Source organism: Schistocerca piceifrons, chromosome 4 (assembly GCF_021461385.2).
Source record: "Schistocerca piceifrons isolate TAMUIC-IGC-003096 chromosome 4, iqSchPice1.1, whole genome shotgun sequence".
Lineage (NCBI taxonomy): Eukaryota > Metazoa > Arthropoda > Insecta > Orthoptera > Acrididae > Schistocerca > Schistocerca piceifrons.
The window spans coordinates 515126720-515144336 of record NC_060141.1 but is presented as its reverse complement, the minus strand read 5'-3'; the positions used below and the strand labels follow the sequence as shown (position 1 = coordinate 515144336).

The window sequence follows — 17617 nt, the reverse complement described above, 5'->3', positions numbered from 1 at the left end:
ACGTTTGTACTGCGCAGTATTCGCTAGAACCTGCGGTTTTCGAAATACTCAAGAAAAACCTTTAAAAAAATGACCTTTACACGACTGACTAATCGCTACTACCCCCCGCCCCCCCCCCCTCACCACCCAGTGACATACTAGTCAAGACTTTTAGTATGTTGCTCGTGACCTCCCCCCCCCCCCCCCTCCCCTAGGCCGGCCGGGGTGGCCGAGCGGTTCTAGGCGCTACAGTCTGGAACCGCGCGACCGCTACGGTCGCAGGTTCGAATCCTGCCTCGGGCATGGATGTGTGTGATATCCTTAGGTTAGTTAGGTTTAATTCGTTCTAAGTTCTAGGAGACTGATGACCTTAGAAGTTAAGTTCCATAGTGCTCAGAGCCATTTGAACCATTTTTTGAACCTCCCCCTTACCACCTCAACCACCAACGCACAAACATTTCTGACTACATTAATTCCTCCGCCCAGACGACATTTCGTGTTTTTCACCAACTCAGCTATTATCTACAAATGAAAATTGCTCTAAATGTGCATATATTCAGCAGACAGACTAGCAGGACAGTCCCACACTGCCAGATTTATATTTATTAGAATATATCGCTATACAGCTACACAAATGAGGCCTGTGATATCAACTCTGTATTATTCTCTGTCTCGAAATCGTTTCAACACTTACATGCCTCTTGCTGGTATGACAGCCGCTGTATTCTGTTGCTACTGCATCTGCGTGTGAGTGCGCCGGGGTCGACAGAAGCGTCCGATCCAACGCGTCGGCTTTGACCCGTGACGTAAGGGTGTTGTGTGTGACGTCATGACGGCGCGGAGTTTAGTTTGAGTGTGGCTGTCTCCAGTTCTGTTTCATCTTATTTTATTTACTTTTCTGATCTGTTCGCTCTATCTCGTGAGATTTTTTTTTAATTTAAAAACACTTATTACTTATTTTAATTATCTGTTTCCTCGAATTTCTGTTTTAGTTTATTATATTTATCTTTCTGATCTGTTCGTTCTATCCCGTGAGTTTTTTTTAAAAAAAAGACAAGAAACACTAATCAGCTACTGAAGCATCTTTATCTTCTATGGGTTGCAGGGGTTACGACCCCTGGGGAGGTGGGTGGGTATTCATGCATGGCTGTCTTCACTTACACGTTGTAGCTACGCAAGGCGTCTAAATTTGTTTATATTTAGTTTGCCCCCACCCAAAACACCCCATTTCCTGCGCTTGTCCCGTTAGTGTCATTAGGTTTCTTGTGGAAAGTGTGTGTGTTTGTTTTTGTTTCCGCCATATTTGTGACGTCATGGGTCAAAGCAGACGGGTGGGATCGGACGCTTCCGTATTTCCGTGCGCCGAGTACAGTGTCGCCTCGCGTGTGTACTTAAATCAACCAACTGTATGAGCGCGAGCCGGCCACCAGAGGCCGCCTTAGGAAGTGTGGACACGGCCGTCTACCAGCGACTCGCGCCTGTGTATGCGTGGAGCAGCGCTGACTCTCACCCTCACTATGTTCTTGTAGTTTGTACCGCTCGCACCAGTTCTGTGTATCGCTTATGTTGCACTCACTGTATGATTTTCTTGTCTTGATTCGTGAGGCTTATTTCCTTTATTCTTCAGAGATTCGCAAGCAAAGCCATAAGGTGTTACTTGGATCGGTTTCACGTATTACTTCGTTACTACATCAAGTCCAACAAATTAGACGTTTCCAATAAGAAACCTCTTTGACTTACTTCGATTTGCATCTATAGCAGCAACAGCTGTGAATCATCGCTGTTACTAATAAACAAATATGTAAAAAAAGGCAAATATGTGTAAATTTAAGTTCAACTTTTAGCCCAAATGTAAACAAATGACATTGCAAATTGTATAATCAAAACTGGAAATATTCATCACAAGGCAGTTACATGTGATGCTTTTTTTATCAAAATAAGCTTATTTTTATGTCTGTCGATCGCTGTTCTTTTATTTAAAAAATCTGATAAAAAAACATGCGGACACCTATTAGAGGGCATTAATATGGGGTGTGTCCACGCTTTGCCTTTATGTTGGCTTTCAGTGAGGCGTCGGAATGTCTGTTGAAAAACGGCAGCCCGTTCTTCCTCAAAAGCCGAATCCGTAGAATGTAGTGACGTGAGACGCTAGAGTCTGGAAAGAAGTCGACGGTCTAACTCATTCCAAAAGTATTCCACTGGTTTCAGATTTGGCACTCTGTGCAACCCTGTCCAGTTCATTAATGTTATTGTGTACGAACTATTGACTCACAGACACTGCTCAATGTGAGGTTGCATTGCGATGAAGATACAGTCGTCAAGATCCATCTGTTCCTATGCCGTAAGCGGTACATGGTGCCATAAAATAAGTCCACATCCTTACGCATTAGCGTCCTCTTGCGTGAAATAAGGGGCCCGCATCCTAACCAAGACAAACCATCTTGTACCGTAATACAACCTTCACTGTATTTCACCGATGGCACTACACACCATGGCAAGTAACGTCTTCAGACATTCATCAGACCGAAACCCCTCCATCGGCTGTACTTCACCATGTCAAATCCCTCCGTTTCCAGTCAGGCACTATCCGGTGGCGTCGCTCTTTACATCACCACACGCGTCACTCAGCATAGACTACAGAAACTTCAGGCTCATGGGGAGAAGCTCGATCAATGTACCACATTCTTTTTAATACCTGCGCAGTGTCATTGTGCTATCTGGACTGCCGGACTTTGGAGCTCACGACTGGTTGCTTCCACTGATTTCATGGGACTCTTTACAACCACCCTCGCAAAACTGAACTATCTCTTTTCATCTGTACTTGAGGTTTGCCTCGTCCTGCTTTAGCTGCTGTTATTCTTCCGCAATTCCCCTTCACAATCACACTAACAATAGTCGACCTGAGCTGCTTTAGAAGGTTTTAATGTCCATGATGCGGTTATTACCCACGCGACATCCAATGACCAGTTCTCGTTCTAAGTCACTGAACTCTCCTCTTACTTCTGTTACTGCTTCTCTCTTGATAGGGCGATACACCCCGCCTCCTTTTTATTTTGGCGGGCCCACCTCTCGTGACATTTAGTGGTCGATTCCGCATTACATAGGGGAGTCCAAATACGTACTTTGGAAGTTAGTGTATACGGATGTGCATGACAATCCCAGTCTGTATTGGCGACACGCGCAGTTCGTTGTACATACCAGATATACACTGAAGAGACAAAGAAACTGGTACACCTGCCTAATATCGTGTAGGGCCCCCCGAGCACGCAGAAGTGCCGCAACACGACGTGGCATGGACTCGTCTAATATCTGAAGTAGCGCGGGAGGGAACTGACACCATGAATCCTGCAGGCCTGTCCATGAACACATAAGATTACGAGGGGGTGGAGATCTCTTCTGAGCAGTACGTTGCAAGGCATCTCAGATATGCTCACTAATGTTCATGTCTGGGGAGTTTGGTAGCCAATTGAAGTGTTTAAACTCAGAATAGTGTTCCTGGAGATATTCTGTAGCAATGCTGGAATTGCCCAAGTCCGTCGGAATGCGCAGTGGACATGAACGGATGCGGGTGATCAGACATGATGCTTACGTACGCGTCTCGTGTCAGTCGTATCTAGACGTATCAGGCGTCCCATACCACTCCAACTGCACGCGCCCCCTACCATTATAGAGCCTCCACCAGCTTGAACAGTCCCCTCCGACAAGCAGAGTCCATGGATTCATGAGGTCGTCTCATACCCGCACACGTCCATCCGCTCGATACAATTTGAAACGAGACTCGTCCGACCAGAAACCATGTTTCCAGTCATCAACAGTCCAATGTCACTGTTGACGGGCCCAGGCGAGGTGTAAATCTTTGTGTCGTGCAGCCATCAAGGGTACACGAGTGGGCCTTCGGCTCCGAAAGCCCATATCGATGTTTCGTTGAATGGTTCGCACGCTGACACTTGTTGATGGCCCAGCATTGAAATCTGCAGTAATTTGCGGAATTGTTACACTTCTGTCAAGTTGAACGATTCTCTTCAGTCGTCGTCGGTCCCGTTCTTGAAGGATCTTTTTCCGGCCGCAGCGATGTCGAAGATTTGATGTTTTACCGGATTCCTGATATTCACGGGACTCTCGTGAAATGGGCGTACGGGAAAACCCCATTTCACCGCTACTTCGGAGATACTGTGTCCCATTGCTGGTGCGTCGACTATAACACCACGCTCAAACTCACTTAAAACCTGATAACCCGCCATTGTAACAGCAGTAACCGATCCAACAACTGCGCCAGACCCTTGTTGTCTTATATAGTCGTAGCCGACTGCAGCGCCGTATTCTGCCTGTTTACACATGTCTTTATTTGAATACGCATTGCTATAGCAGTTTCTTTGGCGCTTCGGTGTATATGTGCACTGTATGGTTACAGCTGCGTCTTGGTTTGACTGAACTGTTGCAGCTGCTGAATGCGGGCTACTCCTACTACGCGGTGCTGAAGAACTTCGCTGGCCGCTGACGTCTCGCAGCAGAAAATCTCCACAGCAGCACACACGTTGCTTGCCACCAGGAGTAGAGCGTCATAAATATATGGAACATACACGTAGCTTATCATACATCAACACGAAGCAGTTTGATGTTCCCTTGTTTGTCACTGAAACCTGCCGCCATACTATTACATCATTGTTCTTAGTGAACCCATTGCACAATCGTACGTGACACTGTAATGAAGGTTATGATGTCACTTATTCAATACTGAACTAAAATAAATAAAAATCAAATACAAAAACGTTTTATGTAAAGTTTCATTTATTATTTGTATATGATGAAGCAAGACAAGGGCTTAACATCCCGTCGACCGCAATATCATTAGAAACGGAGCACAAGCTCACATCGTAGATGGATGAGAAAGTAATACGACCTTGGCGTTTCGAAGATACAACTCAGCATTCGCCTTTATGGAGACAAAGGTAAATCTAAATCTGGGTGGCCGTCCAGACTTGTATCTTTATTTAAAGTTTATATGTCTGTGAATATATTAAGACCCGAAAATCAGCTCAGTTATCATAAAGATACAAGGACGAAGTAGCCTTGGATGTTTTATAATTCTCTGCCTCGTGATGACTGGGTGTTGTGTGATGTCCTTAAGTTAGTTAGGTTTAAGTAGTTCTAAGTTCTAGGGGACTGATGACCATAGATGTTAAGTCCCATAGTGCTCAGAGCCATTTGAACCATTTTTTTGTTTTATAATTATATTCGATTTTCAGCAAGACAGGGAGGAGGACACACCTGAACAGCAGCGCGCGTTGACACGTCGTTTCTGGGACTCGGGGAGACGTGGCGATCGCAGATCGAATCCGGATGGACGTTACAATACTTCGAAAAAACCTTATGAAGTCCAAAGTTCGCAAGGAAAAGTAACTAAATTAGTCACAGTTGTTAAGGAATGTTATATGGATACACATATACGTTTTCCTGCTTATTGAAGTTTCCAATTTTTTAATTATAAACAACTGAAATTTTTTCAACAACGTGAGTACAAATGTTCCTTTCTTGAAAAATCTCTCAGAACGATAATTAATGTATTTTTGCCCAAAGTTTGAAATACATTGTTACATATAACTGTTGAACAGAATATTGATATCTTCTTTTCTGAACAAAATACCAAATCTTAATGCTTTTCTCTTACTTAAATGCCTTAATGTTTTTGTACATGATAATTTCTTCCACATAATGCTTCACTATACTACTCATTGATTGTATGGCACATTAAGCGCTATAATGTCAGTGGTTTGTGAGGAAAAGATACATGAAGTTGCTAAAATCTAAGTTACGGGAAACCTGAATCAAGGATTTGACCGTGTCTGTATTAGGCCTACCTTATCTAGGTGAACTTGTGCAAACCATATGCATTCTTCCCTTCATTCTCAAGCAGCCTTTTCTTTGCTTGTCCTCTTAGATTAATTTGTCTTTCAAATTAAGTAACAATAACGTTGGCTGCATCAATCCTCTTGTTATTGATTTCCTTCAATATCGACAGTGTGTAGGCTCCTGGACCAAATCCTAGCCTTTGTAAAGCCCGTAGAGTGCCAAAATTAGCACAGTTAAAAACTAAACACGCATCATACGCCGCAACGTCATCAGCAGTTGTGAAAACAAATGTTGTCTTTGGGCATAGGTTTCCTATCAGAGAGTTGTAAATTTCATTACCATTTTCAATTTTTCTATGCACTCAACTTAGTATAAGTTCTGGATTTGCTAAACACCAAAATATTCCCCACACTGTATTCCAAAAAACCAGAAGAAAACACCGCAGAAATAAATAATGTGAGGAAACAGAACGAAACAGAGGCGTGGCCCCGTGCATGGTTTTGTTAATTATCATGTTTATCACACCTAGAAGTGAAACTGGAATGTAATATTCAGGAATTTAAATTTCAGTGTCACGTAGAAAATAAAGTAACAATAAAAAAATCTTTCGCAATTTTGCTCGCTGTCGCGCACGTCACCGCGTAACGATGAGAGACGGTGTGCCGGCCAGCCTGAATGTGGTTTTCAGGGGCTCATGTCCAGGCCTCGCCTCTGTTGTACGATTCACAAACATTTAGAAAACGTACACTTTCACGTAGCATAACACTAGACACAAACAAGTGTACACAAATTCCGTCCCAATGTGCGTGTAGAGGGGGCTTGTTGATGGGTGTCAGAGGTTGGGGAGGCGGGTGGAAACTGGTGGCGACGAAAGGGCATCGTGCTACCTTCTACCAGTAATATTGCCAAATCCATAAAATAATATGCCGACCCCGTGAAGACGGGGGATAAAGGCCAGGAACAGTAAGAATAATTCAACAAAGACACGTAAATTTTAGGAAGCCTGCGACGGAATTCTTCTCTGTTTGTTACACGCCTTTAAAAATTTATCATTCCGTTACGTTGAAACGCCACCGTCAATCTTCCGTAAAGGCTAAATGAGGTGACTCACTATTTATCATATTAGGTTCAAATGGCTCTGAGCACTATGGGACTCAACTTCTGAGGTCATTAGTCCCCTAGAACTTAGAACTAGTTAAACCTAACTAACCTAAGGACATCACACATATCCATGCCCGAGGCAGGATTCGAACCTGCGACCGTAGCGGCCTCACGGTTCCAGACTGCAGTGCCTATAACCGCACGGCCACTTCGGCCGGCTATCATATTAGGCTCGTATTCTGAGGGAGGTTATTTTAAATATCTGTCCAGCCATACTGACTGCTGTTTTGAGTGCCCTCCTCAAGCTACTCCGAGCAAATGGAGGGATGGATCGCTTACCAAGAATTTGGTCGACTCAGTCTTATCCAATAAGGGCAATGCTAAACCCGGAAAAAATATAAGTATGGCATGTACGGCACATATGCACCTACATACACTATGTGATCAAAAGTATCCAGACATCTGGCTGAAAATGACTTACAAGTTCGTGGCAACCTCCTTTGGTAATTCTAGAATTCAATATGGTGTTAGCCCACCCTTAATGACAGTTTCCACTCTCCCAGGCATGCGTTCAATTAGGTTCTGGAAGGTTTCTTGAGGAATCTTCACGGAGTGCTGCACTGAGGAGCGGTATGATTGTCGGTCGGTGAGGCCTGGCACGAAGTCGGCGTTCCAAAACATCCCAAAGGTGTTCTATAGGATTCAGGTCAAGACTTGTAATGTCCCCACAGCAAATACCCCCTACCACACACCAATTAATCATTTTCAATCAAACCATCCACATTCATTCACTTTGGAAAAGTTATCCGATCTGATTTTCTTGTAATATATGAGGCGACAGCTCGTCGACGCCAAAGTATTTTCTAGTGCGTCTATTCTTTGAAATAACAGAGATGCATATATGCATTCTCCATGGTTGTTAGAGTGGTAACTAGGACAGCTTCTGGAGTATCTGTTGAGGGATTGACGTGTTTCTGAGAGATGCATATTCTGCTTTTCTTCTCGTTAAAGCGAGCCAATTAACATTGGTGCCGTTGGCGGTTTGTTTTGAAGAGAAAGAGATTGTAAAAGGAAAATAATTAAGGCGTGGAATCACCGGAGATCTGGACATGTAATGGAGATGGATTTAATACACGATTTGCTCCATAAATAAGGTGTGTGACTTTTTTGTTCTGGAGTGAATGAACGAATGAGTTTTTTTCTGAATCATTTGTTGATCACGTTGGCCCTGTAATTAGTGGGGAAGTTTCAGCTGTGTCGAAGAGAGCCTGCAATCACTGAGTCTGTGTTAAATCGTCCAAAAAGGCTTCGTACACATCTGGAATTTGCAATCTTTCGCAAAAGGAACAAATTGTCCAAACGATTGATTCTCCTGACTGACTGCAGTGTTTAACCGTAATAATAAATGTAAAGATCTCTTACAGCAATCCAGCCGCTGATTACCAAGACGAAGGACTCCACCAAAGATTCTATTTGGCTGATTCTTTTTATCACGTAATGAAATCTTACATTAAAAACTATACATAGATAAAGGAGAGAAAGAGAGAGAGCGAATGAAAATAGAGATAATACTAATAATCCTCCATTAGTCTAATTTTTCGCCTGTCTTATCACGGATCAGCCAAGAACAGGGAGGGCCTTACTTTACTGTATAGACTTGTGTGTGAAGGTGAAGGGATTTTAAAGACAACAGATACACGTCCTTACAGACAAGACATTACACAGAGATAGCGGCTAGCTGCACTGATAATCTATTCTTAGATTAAAGAGACGGCAACTTATTATCCGAACAATTAAAATGTTAAAGACCCTGTGCAGGCCAGTCCTTTACAGGGATGTTATTGTCCGGTAACCACTCCGCCACAGGCCGTGCATTATGAACAAGTGCTCGATCGTGTTGAAAGATGCAATCATCATCCCCGAATTGCTCTTCAGCAACGGGAAGCAAGAAGGTGCTTTAAACATCAATGTAGGCTCGTGCTGTGATAGTACCACGCAAAACAACAAGGGGTGCAAGCCCCCTCCATGAATAACACGACCACACCATAACACAACTGCCTCCGAATTTTACTGTTGGCACCACACACGCTGGTAGATGACGCTCATCGGGCATTTGCCGCACCCACATCCCGCTATCGCATCGCCAAATTGTGTACCGTGATTCTTCACTCCACACAACGTTTTTCCACTGTTCAGCCGTCCAATATTTACGCTCCTTACACCAAGCGAGGCGTCGTTTGGCATTTTCCGACTTGATGTGTGGCTTATGAGCAGCCGCTCGATCATGAAATCCTAGTTTTCCCTACTCCCGCCTAACTGTCATAGTACTTGCAGTGGATCCTGATGCAGTTTGGAATTCCTGTGTGATGGTCTGGATAGATGTCTGCCTATTACACATTACGACCCTCTCCAACTGTCGGCGGTCTCTGTCAGTCAACAGACGAGGTCGGCCTGTACGCTTTTGTGCTGAATAGGAGTGCCTGAGTTGCAGCATAAACCCGTACTTGTCTGTGTCGTCGCTTCTAAGCTTATGTGCAATGTCGCAAACATCTAGCTGCCAGAAGTACAGCGCCTGCCATCGGAAATTTGCATCATCAAGACTACTCTTTTGTTTCTTCTATTACAAAGACCTTACTTTGTCTTAAATATTGTTTTGTTGATTTAGCGACCTGTAATTTGTTTTTTGTTTTATTTGGTAAGTAATTGAAATATTGTTGTAATATAAAAACTAGACATGATTGTCTTACTGGGATATCCGCGATAGTTCTTTGAATAAAAATATGACGTTTCAGTCTTTGATCGCTATTTTTTATTTTCAATAACCGGTTTCAGGCTAGCTGCCCATCTTCAGATCATATATTACAGCTACAGAGTAACCTGTCAGTAGAGAACTATTGGTTCATATTATGACAGCGAACCAATAGTTCTGTACTGACAGACTAAAATCGGACTGAGTAGCTTTATAGCAACAACAATCAGACATTTGCAGATGTTACAGGAGACTCCCGACCTGCAGAATGAGGTATAAATTTATGTAAACACCTTCCTAAATGTCGAGAAAAATGTGTGCACTGAGACTGATAAGTGTGATTTGTAGCCAGATTGCAAGGAACCTCATTATTGCCTGGATATTACTTACTCCAAGCTATTCAAGAACGCTTGTGGATGTATGTCTACATGGTTTATTGGTCGTGATCTGTAAGAAAAACAATCAGCAATTTCCCTTGTTTTCTTCAATTCATCCGACGTCACGAAGCTGATGAGATCCTTGAAACTATTCAGGACCTCTCTAATTGTAAAAAGTGTCTGTTTCAGTGCCTCCAAACAGATTTCACTCTTCCCTTTATGGTTTATATTCGAATGCTACCCGCAAGACAAAAAGCTCCACTGCTTGCTCCACTTCTCTTTCAAAGTATCTTACAATTTTATTAATCATTATCAGTGTTCTGATATTTTGTGTAGGAATAATTACTTCATTGTACGGTTTACTTTTACGCAACACTAGATTCGATATTGAGATAACCTTAAATTATTCTTTGTCTTAACATTTTGCTTAAAAATGTTTAGTTGGAAAAATGTCATTATTATTTCAGTATTCATTTTTTAAAGACTCAGACAATATGTTATTTTCAGTAACTTCAAAGTTCGAATACTTTACCTCTAATGAAGTCCAATGGTTATTTTTATCAAATATCTGTAATCACCTGTTTCATGAATGGTGTGTCTCCTTGTGATACCAATACGTGGAATTGTAGGTAATTCAGACATTCAGACTGGTTGTTCAGTACAGCAGACTAGTCGTATCACATCTGTTAACGAGCATACTGATAAACCATTGTAAGCTGTTGGCTTTTGCTCATTATAACTCGACACTGATGTGCCAAAGAAAATTAACTTAAACCATTATTCCACGTCTGGACGAAGACTGTGTTTTACCCACTTGACGGAGTGATTCAGGAAAAGAATAACATCACTATACACAAATTAAATAATGAACAACACATGTTACCTAAAGAATATAAAACACCATCAGCTTAGCTAAGCGTTTATTACCTGTGAGCAATGAAAAACGGCTAGCCTAGTACCGACGTTAACGTTCCATAAACTATTTGACTCCAACATCAGTCACAATTTTGCTGTCTAAATTTTTTTTTTTTTTTCATGCAGGGTTCTCTATTTTCGACTAATCGTCTCGTAACTTAAACTACTTCTTGTTGTTTTCCATATTAAGAAAGTATTTGAAATCATTTTTTTACATTACTTAAACTAGGAAAATGTTTTTAACTCGAAAGGGAAAAATATACAGACTGGTCAGTTATCATATCGATGCATATTAGACTGAAATGGTGAAAGGGGCGAATGAGGGGAGAAAATAAATTAATGAACTGAAATAAACATCTGTTTGGTCGTATCTGTTGCTTCAGTTGGGGTTATCAATCATTAAGGAACTGTGTGAGCCAGAGCGGACTGCAACATGGAAGGCTTGCGTGACGAACTTGGCATAACTTGAACAGTAAGTCACGCAACAGGGATTGCAGCTCCTCAATGGCCTGAATTGTGATAAGAGATGTGTTCTGTGTGTCTGCCTCAAATAACAGGGACTCACTTGTCGGGTTATCTGTCTTTTGTTTGGTTTGATGCGGCCCGCCACGAATTCCTCTCCTACGCTAACCTCTTACGTGGCAAGCACGTTACAGGTCACTCTCTGATGCAGTCGAAATTCCTCTTGGTGAAAGAAAGATGAAAATAAAAGGCCACTTATATTGTCTTAGATGCCAACACTCAATTCGGATTTCAAATCTTGTTAAAAATAGATTTTTACATCAAAAATATTATACAGACTTGTATGAGAAACGTATAAAACCGAGTATTTCGAGTTTTGCTTCCGTTTTTTTAATAATACCTCAAGAGAATCTGTGCATTCCACAGAGCATTATATATCCTAAAAACATTCAACGCATAGAACCTCAGGGCACCCCGAGGGCAGAGGAAAGACACATACGCCGAAGTCACATATTTTAGTGTGGCCATCATTCTTCGACCATAGATACTAGTAGACTGGCCTTGCTGTGCAGAAGCTATAGGGCTGGTGTGGCTCCAACATAAATCACGTGACTGTTGGCAAAACGTGGCGGGATTTCAAATCAGCGGTCTGCCATCCCATGTTTGTATCGTATTTTACCCACATTTCTCAGTTGACTGCCAAACGCTTCCAACAAAAACTACTTTTTTATTTGCGAAAAATTACGTCAGAACTACATTTGACCTTGATTTGTTCACAGTACCATTTATAAAATCTAACAAATACATCGAACGCCCCTCTGGTGGACAGCGGGACGAAATTACTATAAACTATCAATTAAAGTAAAATGTCGTTAAAATTCTTTTAAACAGTAAGAGTGGGCTCGTGTCAAAACTTTAAATATTCGCCGCGTTTTGAGCTCTAGTCACTTATTAGAAAATGGGATATGGGAATTATATCAACTATAGGTGCCAAAGTTGTCGACTGTAGGAGCAGGTCCATTTTAGGGTATCAATTTTAGGTGCACTTCAAAGGTTTACAAAAGTTTAAACTAACAGTTTAAAAAAAATGATATTTTAGATGAAAGGTGAGACTTTGAAGTTTCAGAAAATAATTTTGTAGCCTACATTTATTTAATAGTATTAGAAGGTAGAAAAAAATTCTCTTCATGTGTCGACTATAGGTGCTCTTACCTTATTATAATCTCACTTGTATATACAAAAAGGCGCGTATGTGCAGAGGGCTTAAAGTTTTCCCGTTTCAGGGCCTGTATCCAAAGCTGCCTTCGGTATTCATCCTTAGTGAACCTATGCGTAGGAACGAGAAACAGTTATACTTACTTCTGTAACCGAATTATCACAGATACTTTCCAAAATAGAATATGAGTCTGACTTTACAGGCATCACTTTCAACACTTTAATTTACGTGATACTCTATTTCAAGTGTAAAAAACATATAAAAGTCACTTCAGCAGATTTCAATAAACGCATCTGCACTATCACAGAAACACACGTGAAATGTAATGCCATTTCCCCCGACAAAACGCTGAGTACAGCCATAAGCGCAAGACGAAACAACCATGTTTTGCCAACATTCACGTGACTTTAGCCCAGAGATGTTGGAGCCACGAAAATGACGTCAGGGCCAGTCTATTATATTTATGGTCGAAGCCATCATTAGGAAAAACAACCTCGTTAAAGTTGATAAACATCCCGCAATCTGGCGACAGCATCGCAATAAATCAAGTCCATCATTATCTCAACAGCTGGAGCATACAGTTGACTACAGATCCATGCGTGTATTTTATTAACTGCGATTTTCTTTGTGAGGCTCCACATCTCTAAACCCTTTATAAAAGAAAACTAGATCCGTTGTAGGATCTAAGGTAATAGCTCTTTATTTAAATAGTGCGATTAGGTAATTTAGACAATAAGTCACTTTCAAGGACATTTGTAGTATTGCCAGTTGTAATTATCAGCTTCTTTTACTTTATACATACAGAATTAGACGTCATATTCCATAATTACATTAGGTTCAACCCACATCTAAAACTTTACAGCATCTGATGCCACATATTGGTCACGATATGTGACATGATATTTTGTGTCTCCACAAAAGCATGTGCGTTTTCGTCATTCCACTAATGTGAGTTGTTAGTTCCACTAATGTGAAAGGGGCTTCATCAGCAAATGCTATTAACTGGATTACTCGACGACAAATGTTCAGTCGTGTACCTTCAGTTCCTTTTCGAAGTTGCTGAATCTGCTATACATGGTAAGTACAGAGACAGTGCACACGTAATTTCTAACATACTCTTGTATATGAAACACTGATACATATAGAAATTCTCTGTGTTCTAGTTGAAGAACTAAGTTCTACCAACTGAATGTCTTCTGCTTCATCCACATGCTATTCATTTGCACGTTCAGATGAAATATAACTGTTAAGTGATGCAATAGCCTCTAACTGTTTAGTGAAAACACGAGTAAACAATAGTGAATCTTGTATTCTGCAATAAGAAAATCGTCTACCGTATTCTTCACAAATAGCAACGGAATTTCCATTACAAAACCCATACGCAAATACTATATTTGCATACTTAGAGTTTGTAAGTACTTACAACACGTTAAACAATACATTATATTTCAGCAAATAATCACAGTCGCAGCAGAAATATTGAATTATAGAAGCCCTGCGTCTCAAGATCATCCAATTGCACAGACCAACGATGCAAAAACTTTTTTGCTAAAACTACCTTATTCTTATGTTTTTTAGGGTGGGAAATCCAAATATGATACTAAAAAATTGTATCACCCACCATTTTTTCATGTTTTACAGTTAAATTTATTAAATTAAGCGATTTTTTAAAGAATTCAACTGCTTTTGTATAGTCAAAATAATTTAAAAAGGAGGTTAATGAATGTAGATGACGTTGGTAGCACTGCTGAAAAACATTTGCGGCAAAAAAGGTCGATTCTATTTTTCTGTTAACAGAAGGTGTTTTGTTTACTGTCAACCTAACCTCACTTTTCCGTTTCATGTACATGTGCTCAGTACAATGTCTAATAGTGGTTGTGAAAACTCTGTTGACAGTTTCTGCTACATTTGTGGTGAAATTGTGATTAAAAAACATCAAAGAAACATTACAGACTTTGTGAAAAATGTTTATCTGTTATACTTTGGATCTGAACTTGGTGATCAAGATAAATCTTGGGCGTCACATAAGGTATGTTATGCGTGTGTTGAAGATCTGAGAAAATGGTCGAAAAAGGAGAAAAAAAACCTTTAGATTTGCTGTTCCTATAATGTGGAGGGAGTCAAGAAATCATTCCGATGATTGCTACTTTTGCAATGTTGATGTTACTGGTCATAATTCGAAAAACAAGAAGGTAATAAGCTTCCGTCCGCCATCCGACCAATAGAGCATGGGTAGATTTGCATTTCCATGTTTCTTGTGTGGATGGGGCAGTAGGGCTATGGACCAACACTAGTGCAGAAAGAACTGGCCTGTGAGGAAGTCTTTAAAACCTGGTGAGCAGAACATTCTACGCAAAAACTTTGTAGATCCAAAAAACGTACACCTACCACCTCTACATACAAAGTTAGGGCTCATGAAACAGTTTGTAAAGGCTTTGCCTAAAGATGGTCCATGTTTTAAGTGTCTGCCAAACGTTTCCACACCTTTCAGAACCTAAACTAAAAGAAGGCGTCTTTGTCGGCCTGACATTAGAAAACTGATGTTTGATGTTAGCTTTGAATCCACTATGACCTTAAATGAGAAAGAAGCGTGGGTATAATTCAAGCAAGTCGTTACAAAGTTCTTAGGACATGAAAAAGATCCAGAATATGTTTCTATTATAGCTACAATGTTAAAAAAGTTTAGAACTGTAGGATGTTTAATGACCCTGAAAGTTCACTTTTTGAACAGTAACCTTAATTACTTCCCGGACAGTATGGGAGATATTAGTGACGAGCAAGGGGAGCGTTTTCACCAGGACATTAAAGTGATGGAAAAACGCTACCAAGGCCACTGGAACGCCAACATGATGGGGGACTACTGTTGGTCACTTCACTGAGAAGTTCAGCAAGTGACTAATCGTAGAAAAAGCTACACAAGAAAATACAAACCAATTTCAACTGACAAGTGAAACCTCTAATAACACACATCATTGTTTTAAGTATCTTACTGTAAATACAAACATTGCTTATGTTGTAACAAAGCGTTTCATTAGTTTCCCAATTTACCATATAGCATAGGATTTTTGTACAATATAATAAAAAGCATATTGCTCGAAAACTATGGGTGATACAAAAATACTAAGGCTAAATTTGGATTCAGCTCATAAAAATCTATCAGCTATCAAAGTAAAAAAAAGTTTTTCAAAAAAATTTTTCGTTGGCCTCTGTTATCGACGATGGCCTTTGTGCCGGCCAACCCACCTCTGGTTTTTAAGCGACTACTCACATCTCACAGGTAAATACCGGTCTGGTACCCATCCCCGACTCAGTTACATGATTCGCAGACGTTTACGAAACTTTCACATGAATACTGTACGCAAATTTTGGGGTACATAAATTCCGTACCGAGAGCATGTTACGCAACTGAAAGGACAGCCGCCCACCCTTTAAACTAACCATGCCAAAACCGTAAATAACCACGGCGACCCTACACCGATGAGAGACAAGACACAAGAAAGGGATTAGGCAGCTGTATCTCCGTAACGAATAATAACTGGAGACATCTTGTACGGAATGCTTTATTCGAATTAGTTTACACTACCACCTCCTAAAATATTTTCCATTCCTCCTGAAACATCTCGTATGTACTGCACGTAAATCTGTAAAATGCGTAAGTCCAATAACCTTCTCATACCATTCGAATAAAGACATTACTTAGCAGACTTTTTGAAATGTCCACTACCATTCTATTCTCCGATTTGAAGGAATGGGTAATCGACATGAATCAGGTTGTCCCGGAGAAAATGAACTGAAGAGTTCTACAGTGTTCATTTAACGCCACTTTCGCAGAAATAAAGATTAAGAAGCTGAATGAAACGAACATGTTGTTCGACCTTGTTTTAATGTTTTGGTTTCTTGATGAGGTGTTCCGTATTTGTCATGTCGGAGTTAGGTAGTGATCTAGATTAGCGAATGTAAATACTTCATTTCTTGTGAACTGAGTCGTCACCTTACTCGTTGGACACTTTTTTATGTTCTATGATCAAATTTTCATGTGATTTTAACCGTTTACAGCATGATCAATAACCCCTCAAACCCGATTCTTTAAAGAATTGCACTTCTATGTATAAAACAAATTGAACTGCCTGATTACTTTACAAGTGAGGTCGTGTGTTAAATGTTTCACTTAAGCATGTAAAATCTTTATAGACGAAAACGCGAAACGGTTTTTCACTCATGTCTGTGTTTATAACGTAATATTTCCTGAACTATATGTCAAACATGATCTAATCTTGCACGTATATTCAGTAGTATATGTGGACACAGTCCGTAAAACCTGTTGCGAATAGAGTTTGTAGTAAAGAAGTAATCATGCATAATGGCGAAGTTTTGGCGGATGAGCAGCGAAAATGTACTAAGCAATAACTCTTTTCCCCTTGATTATTAGTGGAAGGGAGGAGGGCGTCAGCGAGAAAAAAAGTTTAGAAAAAGTTTGAAATTGTTTGCAAAGTTTATTGAAAGTTGCTAAGTGCTCTCATTCGCAAATAATGGATGAACGTACTCTGTGTAGAACGAGATTTTCACTCTGCAGCGGAATATGCGCTGATATGAAACTTCATGGCAGATTAAAATTGTATGCCGCACTGAGATTCGAACACGGGACGTTTGCTTTTCACGAGCAAGTGCTCTACCAATTAGCTATTTAAGCAGGGGCCATGTGCTGTCCTGACAGCTTTACTTCCGCCAGTACCCCGTCTCCTACCTTCCAAACTTCAAAGAAGTTCTCCTGAAAAACTTGCGGGACGAAGTATTTGCTGAAGTAAAGCTGTGAGAACGGTCGTCAGTCATGCTTGGATAGCTCGGCTGGTAGAACACTTGCCAGCTAAATGCAAAGATCCGAGTCTCGGTCTGGCACACAGCTTTTATCTGCCAGGAAGTTTCATATCTTGTAGTCTGGATATTCTTCGCGCCATGAGTTACGCTGCT

The 17617-nt window shown here is 40.8% G+C and overlaps 1 protein-coding gene across 1 annotated transcript in view; it reads left to right on the top strand.

Moving 5' to 3' along the window:
* The window catches only part of LOC124795957 (odorant receptor Or2-like), a 58576-nt gene extending 54099 nt beyond the window's left edge, over positions 1 to 4477 (top strand). Inside the window, exon 6 of the mRNA XM_047260037.1 lies at positions 4391 to 4477. Coding sequence (XP_047115993.1) covers positions 4391 to 4477 — 87 coding nt within the window. The remainder of the gene's footprint in view (positions 1 to 4390) is intronic.
* Positions 4478 to 17617: the final 13140 nt, after the last annotated feature.